The sequence below is a fragment of the Hypomesus nipponensis genome, chromosome 21 (genome assembly GCF_054491055.1).
Source record: "Hypomesus nipponensis isolate SF chromosome 21, ASM5449105v1, whole genome shotgun sequence".
NCBI lineage: Eukaryota > Metazoa > Chordata > Actinopteri > Osmeriformes > Osmeridae > Hypomesus > Hypomesus nipponensis.
The window spans coordinates 10,498,665-10,508,098 of record NC_140381.1 but is presented as its reverse complement, the minus strand read 5'-3'; the positions used below and the strand labels follow the sequence as shown (position 1 = coordinate 10,508,098).

The following is a 9,434-nucleotide window of genomic DNA, read 5'->3' as shown; positions in this document are numbered from 1 at the left end:
TTTTTGGGGAAAAAACAGAGTACCCGTCAAATAAAGGAGCATCAAGAGGAGTAAGCAAACATCCTGAAAAAAAAAAAAAGACAAATATAGGTGTAAGGGAAGATTTACAAAATGGGGCGGGACTGCCTCGACAAGGGCCCGTAAATCCTAAATTCCCAACAACACAGGGCATTTGATAGCCTTTACAAATGGATCACTAATAATTCCTGGGATCACTGTTTGACTCAATAAAGTAGGCAGGCGATTAAAACTATTCCCAGGTGAGTTGTTGGCACTCAACCCCGAACCCCCACCCCCCCACCCCCCAAGCCCTCCACCCAACCCCACCTTTCAACCCAAACAACCTGCCCCCCCCCCTACCCCCCCCCCCCACACACACACACACACACACCTCCCTCACTGAACGGCGGCCATAAAAAAAAAAAAAAAAAGGCTGAGTGAAACGAGGAGAAAGGTTGCGAGTGGCTGTGGAGAGGAAGGGAGTGACCAGTGGATGTCAGGTGGACGTGGAGGAAGGAGAGGTGGGGCTGAGCCACCTCTGGAGGGGCCACTCTATCTGACGGTGACTCCCAACTTCTCCAGCACGCGCATCCCCTTCTCCTGGTACTCTTCTCGCGTCAGCCAGAAGTTGTCCTTGTCTTTCATGATGTCTGCCAGCACGGCCCCGCCCAGGAACACCATGTGCTTGCGCCGAGGGGGGTCCTCGATCCGGATCTTGAATTTCTGCGAGGAGACGGAAAATAAAACGGGTGGCGCGTTAAGAGGAGGAGGAGAAATGTCTATTAGTCCACCCCCCCTCTCCCTCTTACTAAAAATAGGTGTTAGATTGTCTTATAATTACAGGTTGGAAAAGCCATCTCCCCGAACGAGGAGAAGGCCTTTCGTTGCAGATGCTGCAAATGGGCAATCATTGTGCCAAATCGGGTAAGAAGCGTCTTGGGGTGCCAGGAAAGCGGACAATGAGACATTATGTTTTCATCTCGTTGTCAAGCGCATGATTTAAAAAACGGTCCCATGACAAAGATAGTTACTCCTCACTGTTCGAGGCGAGTTCTTGACTCATAGCCCCCCATTTGAGACAACACTGCCTCCTGGTGGCCCATCAAACAACTGCATCACACCCTTTCACAGACGTTCAGCCAAGCATTCTGACAATCTCCATATACTGCAGGCTGTAAATGCAGTTCATACTCCGATGTACCTCAAAACATGCTTGAGATATACATGAGTAACACGGGTTTGCGACGGGCGCTCATGTTTGCCCTCGCATTCTCACCGAGAGCTTATCGACGTCTCCCTTCAGCACGCGCTCCAGGTACAGCTGTTTGAGCTCGCGCTCCAGTCGAGAGGGCAGGCCGGGGTACATGGTGGAGCCGCCGGACAGAACGATGTGTTTGTAGAACTCAGACCTGACGGATGAAGCAGAAGAAGAAGAACGGGTGTTCGCGAAACAAGGCATCAACCAAAGAAGAATGTATAGGAGGACAAGTTGAAGCAAGAAAAAAAAGAGGAGAAAAAAAAAGAAAGAAGAACAAGATCAGAGCAGAAGCGTTGGGGTTAGGCGTCGTTATTTCGGAGGGCTGCGATATTTCCACATTAGTAACTGCTGACGTCTGCTAACGGTCCAACAGAGGCGGACGGAGGCAGGGAGGTCAGTCGCGAGGTACCTGGTGTCGATATCGGCCGCCTGGATGGTGTTGAAGAGCAGCTCGGCCACTCCGACGCCCTCCACGTTGATGAGGTGGGGCTGGAACAGGGCCTCGGGGGCCTCAAACCGCTCACCTCCGACCTTTATCAGCCTGCCATCGGGGAGCTGGGGAAAGGAGGCGGACCACAGGGTCAGCCTACACGTCAACACCACAACCTTACGCCTTCCTTGGCGTTCTCCTGCTTTATATAAAGTCGATTTGTTTACCTTGGAGAGTAATCCAACACTCCGGTTTCACCTTGACCCACGCTTTTATATCAGCAAAAAAAATGCTTTCAGGTGAAAGGTTGTGAGTTTTTGTCATTCATTTTGTCATGAATATGCATTTTTGGGGGGGGTTCCCCGAAATGCTCAAAGTGATTATCTCAAGTATCGTACACAACCCTTCCTTGTGATGAGGAAACAGTACCCACAAAGTGCACCACTATGTCCCGATTTCTTGTAATGTTTTTAACCACTTGGGCCAAAAATATATAGGATTTTACCACCATATATTTTGAGCAAATAATTAAAATCAAGACCAGGATCAATGTGTGGGAGTATTAAACGTTAAATATTTGGTTTCAAAAAAACAAAATTGTGTGTAGATTAACAGAACCATAAACAGTGAAGTAAGCAAGACTGGCTTCAATGGACAGTGTTGTGGCAACCAAAGACAACTTTGGACTTAATTCCACTAATCTGAAGTGGCTTAACAGTATACCGGTAACGTATGTCTACGTTATCTGGCAAACATCAACAGACCAGGTTTGGACAATGGCTAGCTGGCTAGCGATACTGAGGAGCTAGCCAAACTCTGTGGACGAAGCTCCTGACACAGAAGACCTTTTACAAAGCGTGACGGACCACTGTGGGAGGGAGCATAAAGGACCCATTGACGGCTCTGAGTCTGGAGACCAGAGAAGGAAACAGAAACCAGTACAGCACGTGGCGTGGGAGTCTGGCCTGCACAGGAAATGATGTCAAGCCCGTGGATGGGCCGGGAGGGGCGGGTTGGGTAGAGCCCTTCTTCCAACGCTACAGTGGTGCTCCTTGTTCCGTCCCGCCTCGGGCCTGCGTCTCTAGACGATTTGGGTCTGGGGGAAACGGGGAGGTGTGCCGGACCTCACGTACGGAAAATTCCACTCCAATGGTTTACATCTCGGGGACTTGCGGCTCTCTTGCGGTTTACCTCGGAGTCGTGAAGGGATGTGTGCACGTGGTCGAGTATCCTGTGGGCTCCCAGAGCTCGCTTCAGGAGGTTCCCTCCCCACCCCTAGACAACGTGGTCTCCACTCCTCTCCATTTCCATTTTGACCCTGACCGTCGACCCATTGAACCCGGGAGATGTCAACGGTTAACACCTAAACAAACTGCCTGTCAAGTATGAGGTTGTCCTCAACAGGGGAACAAATTGGAAGGGCTACAAAAGAGATTTTTCACCCCTCAACCTTTCCGAGGCTTCTACTGTAGATAAGTCGAGACAAGAAAATGGAAGTGGAAACCCACCGTTATCTATGACCACCCCCCTGTTTGCTAGGAAAGAACCGTAGAAACCTAAGCAGTGAGGTGGGAAGGTGTGGGGTGGCCATACTGACCGTGTAGGACTCCACGAGCACGGTGGTCTCCAGGGCCAGCTTCTGCTCTTGCTCGATGTTGTAGCCCACGTAGCACAGCTTCTCCTTCATCATCCTCACCGTCTCAAAGTCGGCCGAATGGTTGAAGGCGTAGCCCCTCAACAACAGCAACTGGAGAGCAGTCGAATAAAGAGCCACAGGTCAGGGAAAAAAAGGCCTCTCTTTGTGCTGCCTCGAAGAAATGACGACGTGAAATGTGGTTGTCAGGGTTAGGTTTTACAATGTTTCAATGGTAAACCTACCCATGTCCCCATTGTGAACACACACACACACACTTTTTTTTAATGAAACACGTGAAGGGAAGAGTGGCCAAGGAAGCCAAGAGGTGGTGACATTGAAGGCTGACCTTGATGAGGTAGCGTGTGATGTCCCTTCCTGCAATGTCCAGGCGCCTGGTCAAGTGGGGCAGCGAGAACCCTTCATACACGGGGCAGATGTGGGTGACGCCATCGCCGGAGTCCACCACCACACCAGTCAACAGACCTGAAGGACCACAATAACGGCCATGAGTACAACCCTAACTATCCTTCCCCCTTTATTCTGCACAATAACATTCACACGTAGTATTGCTTGGAGCCGATGACCATCGTGAGCAATAACATTCCCTTACACGGCGCGTATTTTCCGCCGCAAACAAAGCGCGCATATTTATTATCGACGCGGTCTGCCACGCGACGCCTGTGCATGAGGGGAAAGTGCGAGGCGACTCCTGGCGACTGCAAATTCGACTCTCGTGTCGCCAGTGAAAGGGTCATACATGAGGGTCGCACACAGGCAGACTGTGTTCCTCCCGCAGCTGGGTCAGACAGAACCCCATGCGGACAGACACGCTCTCTCGTCAGCAGTCTTGATCTTGGTCAAGAAAGATCACAATGAAAGCGGGTATTTGATGAGGACGGAGGCTGAAGCTTCACTTTGGCTCACTTTGTAGTAGGCTCTTTAATATCTGCTCCACGTAACTCGGTGAGGTCACATTTTGCGGTCTCCCAATAGGTTACCCATCTTCTTTTTTGTGGCCTCGGTAGGCTTTCAAGTGGTAAACCTACCTTGAGCGTAGAGGGTGAGCACAGCCTGGATGGCAATGTAAACTCCTGAGAACTGGTACGTCTCAAACATCACCTGCGGCAAGACAGAAAAAAAGTGTCAATTCATTGCTTAAAAAAAAAAAAAAATCTGTCAATTGCCATGGACACAAAAAGCATACACAAAGGACAAATAACCCAGAAATCATAAACGTTCCTAAAAAATCTATTTTATAAAAGGTTTATAGTCTTTGGATGGGGTTCAAATGGTTGCCAAGGGCACCACGCATTGAGCTCTGTATTGACATCCCTCTGAGGTTGGCCTTATAAACAGTGACTGACAGCCACAGAGAGCGGTTGCTAGGGCTGTGTTAGTCAGAATACATGACAGTTTGGAGATGTACCCTCCTCACCTCTATGGCGGGGTTTTGCCTAGTTGGCATCGAGAATAACTGCAGTGAGTCCTTAATGTACAACACATTTCACTATACCTGTTTTAAATGATCAAACACATTTGTGAATAAAAGAATAAATGCAGTGACAGAACAAGTTTTAAGTGCCCACTCTGAGTGGGAAGTATATAGGGGTCATCCACCTAAGACATGGAACCACTGCTTTTGCTGATCCACTATTTAAGCTTCAAAATATCATTTTAGTTTCAGCACTAAAGGGTCTGGCTTGAGGAATTAGAGTGTTAAACAAAGTCCTCCCCCCCCCCCACGGATACATTTTGTAATTGCCGGTGCCATGTCCGATCGCAAAAATCGCCCCCCCATTTTTGGACGCGCACGCGAATCGAAGCGGTTCCGCGCACCCACCTCGATGATCTTCTCCCGGTTCTTGGTGGGGTTCATCGGCGGCTCGGTGAGCAGGATCTTGCAGTTGCGCGAGTCGATGTTGAGCTTCTCGGGGCCGAAGGTGTAGTCCCACAGGTGCTTCATGTCGTCCCAGTTCCTGACGATGCCGTTCTCCATGGGGTAGTTCACCTCCAGCATGGAGCGCAGCTCGCTCGCCTCATCCCCAACCATCAGGTCCTGAAAGGAGCATGTGTCCAAGGTCGAGTTAGCCGGAAAGGTTATGGCTTCCGAGCGGTCTAATAGCCGCGTGGAGAGTGCGCTGCAGACCACGCTAGGCTCGATAGATGGATAGAGGATTAGGACACTGGGTTTGTCATGTTTGCACATGCATCACCTCAAAATGCACTGCAGGACACACTTGACGCAATCCCTCAAAGAGGAACTCGATCCACGCCTCACAACTCACATGCCACAATACATGAAAGACTCGAGGCTTTTTGTAAATGGAAGTTATTAAGCACACTCAGCAAACTCCTACTTTGGTCCTGCAGTTCCTCACCTACAGGTCCCTCTTCTTGTGTTGTGTGGACATTAAGTATGTGATCAGTGTCATGAGGACAGTGGACTGATGCAAAGATTGTAAGGCTGCCAGATTGTAAGGCTGCCAGATTGTAAGGCTGCCAGATTGTAAGGCTGCCAGATACCATCACGATTTCCTTCTGCAATTATTGCTGTCCGAGCTGCAGCCCAAACTATTTCACATGTTCAAATTTGTTAGTCAAATGTTTAACAGGAAATACAACAACAACAAATGGTTGGCAAGACGAACATAGAAGTAATAGTAATAGAAGTAAGTTAATGCAAAACAATCCACAGAGGAAAGGCAATCCATTTAATTTGAGAGATGACAAGCTGGCTCACCTCTGCCTCTAAAGAGCAGACAACAGAGCCTGAGTAACTGAAAAAACTCACGCAAGCACACCCCATTCACACTTACCATCTTTCTGTTATTCTACCTCAACCATAGAGAGAGAGAGAGAGAGAGAGAGAGAGAGAGAGAGAGAGAGAGAGAGAGAGATAGGTGAAAGAAGGTCAAAAGATGGAGGAAGAACAGAGGCACTGGGTCACCTGTGAAATGTGGATGTGTGTGTTTGTGAAGCATGCTCCACCTATTTGGAGATAAATATGCACTTATCAAGATGAAATGTTTATATGAGTAACACTATCCACCTCAAGGTCAGGTGCGGAATCTAGAATAAGTCAACAAATTGGGAAATATTTATTGTTCTGCGCGTGTTCCCTGAGGACACCAACATAGAAAGATACTTGACACAAATTATGGATGTAGAAGGAATGATCAAATATAATTGTGAGGTGTATCAGAGTAACATGCTGCATTAATCAAGTGGTTGGTCTGAAAAGGAATCAAGAGGGCATCTCTGGGCAAATGGTCGTTTTGTAGTCTAGTAGGTTTGTTCCAACATAAGTCCACAGGCAGACATTTGAGCACTTCGCTCTTCATTGAGTCAGTACACATGATTTGGGTACGTGTGAAATCAGAGATCAGCAAATGAATGACACTAAAACAATTTCCTTTCAAGGAAAAAATAACCCTGACTGACAGGAATGATGCAAGTAGACTTTAGATAATGGGCGCCAACACAGTTTGGTTTTGAACGCAGCTGGTTTGTAAGATCTGAAACACACGCATTTCTTCAAGTAGCCTATAGATGTAGCCTATGGAGTCTTACCTTGATTTCAATGTTTCCCACTTTGGCTGTGGAGCGAATGATTGGCCTGCCAACCAACGCAGGGAATATGTGCTCTGGGAAGTTGGAGCCTGCATAGCCGCACTTGACAAACTATGATAGAAGGGAGAGAGACAACCATTAATAAAGTGTGATTGTCTTTGCTGTTTAAACTGCAGCGCCCACGCACATTTTGATTGTCTCGGCCTTTGAATTATTTGATTGATTTACGGTTATACGTTAGGTCTACAAAAATATACATTCCTTCCTTCATTGACCAAACATCAGTGAATATACAGGGAAAGGCTGAGGGAAAATTACTGTCAACTTTTAGTCTTCATTATAACATCGCCTTTTAGACCCTTGACTGTGCCTAGACACATCAATAGTGCAGTAATGCTCCAGTCAAACTGGCCAGAAGTTACAATCCACTCTAACTGGCTGAGTGTCTGAAACGTTTCAGAAAGGAGGGAGGAACAAAGCAGTGCTATCAGTTCCAAATCAATTCCAGATCTGCTTCATCTGCAGCATATCTGAGGGATTAGGTAAACCATACAACGCTTATATCCTGTATCTTCTAATGTATTGGTTATTAACTGCCTTTTCGTAAAATCAAATGTTTTAACATGTATACATTACTGCCCAAGAGGTATTGTGGACTTAATTACAAGTTATTAATTTAGTTTTAAAAAGGATCAAGTTTAATTTACACAAATATAAATGTTCGGTCATATCAATTTAGCTATAAATAGCCACCTGGTAGCTGCAAGATTCGAGCAAAAGGATGTAGACTTTATGACACCCCGTGTAGTTGGTGTCAATTCTTTAACCCAAAACGGTGCTGACTATTAGAAAAAATATATATATAGTTTACGTTTGGTTATCTTTATATTTTTAATTGATAAAAGAAAACCCAATTGGAATTAATTTAACCGCGACCGACATATTTATAAGCGAATAGTAATTGTTCTGATAACTCCTTACATGGAAGAAAGATTTCTTACTTCCTCACTCTTGAAGTATAAGACATGCGCTCTACGATCTACAGTTCGAGACCACTTCATACTAGCTCGTAATAGATAACACATGTGTCATATATTTCGCAGAACAGACATTAAAATAACCCTTGTATAAAGGTAACATTCTTACAATGTATAAGTTAATCAGATTGTATCCAAGTATTCAATTAAACGCCAAAGATGCTGTCAGACACTTCCTATAAGTTCAAAGGAGGTTCGACGAGGGCGGGGCTATAAAGTCGACATCCTTTGTGAACAGTTGCTAGGTATTTATACTATAGAATGTCAGAAGTGTCTGTCGACGTGTTTATTTAAAAAAAAAATGCATTTGTTCTTTGTATTCATTAAAAATGTCTGTCCTTCCACGTTGTATTGGTGAGCATGAAGCATGTGGTGACGGTCAAAGGGAGAAGCCGACGAGCTATATAGCTCGTGCTTCCGTTCTGTATGGCCACAAAGATACCACAGAGCCGTACAGTTAATTCTACAATGTATCGACCATGGCACAATGATGGCATTTAGGTGGAATTGACGGTGAGAATAGAATATAGTACTGTTTTGGGGGCGCCAACTACGATGGTTTACTTAAGGTATATCATCAGGTAGCCAGCTAGCTAGCAGGCTAACGTTAGCAGATTTCAGTTCGCAATGTCAGCAGGAGATAAAATCTTAATTGACAGCTACCCTTATTTGGATTTACAGTAGTTACAAAACAGTCTGATAGCTAATACTAAGATGCATTTGGTCACATTCAACCTAAAACACAAACGTATATACATTCGTAGAGAATGCATCGCTAATTCAGCAGATGAAGCTGACAGACACATTCCTTTGACAACCCACCCAGTCAACACTAGCCACATAAGCTAGCTAGCCAACGATGAAATAGGCTAGTAAGCAATGTTACTTCCTGTTTCTGATCATTCTCATCTTCACTGTCAAAATTGGCCGCAGATAAGCCGGTATCCACAAATTATCATGACGTACTGTGTTCTGCATAGTAACTTACCCCGGTTCCATTGTCGCAAACGACTACTTTTCTTCCCTGGCTGTCCATTTTTACGAATCCTGAAACCAGTAGCCCTCCTCTGCACAACTTTCTTCGTCAAGGCGGAAATCACCACCCCGGCACTAAAGCAAAAGGGCTTCTTCCGGAATGTATGACACATGCCCATGTTGCACACCACCTATGAGAGTAAAGTAGTGGCAACGCCTTTTTATACACCTTTATGAATGTCTGTTTTCTTTGCCCAAATTCGATTACAAAAAGAATACAATTTTGCAATTTCATTTATATATTTTTTCAATGTTTGTTCCACATTTTAAAACAGATTAGGCCTACTTCGAGGTGGTTTTTAAACAGAAACAGACAGAACATCTACGGTACCCAGTGAGTCAGTGGTCAACTTCTGTTCTTAACTTCTGCAGTCTCTCTATCCTTAAAATGGTAGGGATCAACGTCTTTACCATTTAACAAATGGTGCAATTTGTTTGGACAATTCGCCGACTGTAATACGTTTCTCA

At 45.8% G+C, this 9,434-nt stretch overlaps 1 protein-coding gene across 1 annotated transcript; it reads right to left on the bottom strand.

The window, feature by feature from the left end:
* Nucleotides 1-374: 374 nt before the first annotated feature.
* Nucleotides 375-9,078, bottom strand: actr2a (actin related protein 2a). Its single transcript, XM_084684826.1, has 9 exons — nucleotides 8,920-9,078; nucleotides 6,895-7,005; nucleotides 5,165-5,380; nucleotides 4,371-4,443; nucleotides 3,671-3,807; nucleotides 3,286-3,435; nucleotides 1,668-1,813; nucleotides 1,277-1,409; nucleotides 375-723 (listed from the first exon to the last, which is right to left on the bottom strand). The coding sequence occupies exons 1-9, from the start codon at nucleotides 8,965-8,967 to the stop codon at nucleotides 553-555; spliced, it is 1,185 nt and encodes a 394-aa protein (XP_084540952.1). The 5' UTR covers nucleotides 8,968-9,078; the 3' UTR covers nucleotides 375-552.
* Nucleotides 9,079-9,434: the final 356 nt, after the last annotated feature.

Coding starts and splice junctions, on each gene's coding strand:
- actr2a (XM_084684826.1), bottom strand. CDS start 8,967: ATGGACAGCCAGGGAAGAAAAGTAGTCGTTTGCGACAATGGAACCGGG. Junction 5,381..6,894: donor TGGGAAACATTGAAATCAAG/GTAAGACTCCAT, acceptor TGCTCCTTTCAG/GACCTGATGGTTGGGGATGA. Junction 1,814..3,285: donor TGCTCGTGGAGTCCTACACG/GTCAGTATGGCC, acceptor TCCTTTCCCCAG/CTCCCCGATGGCAGGCTGAT.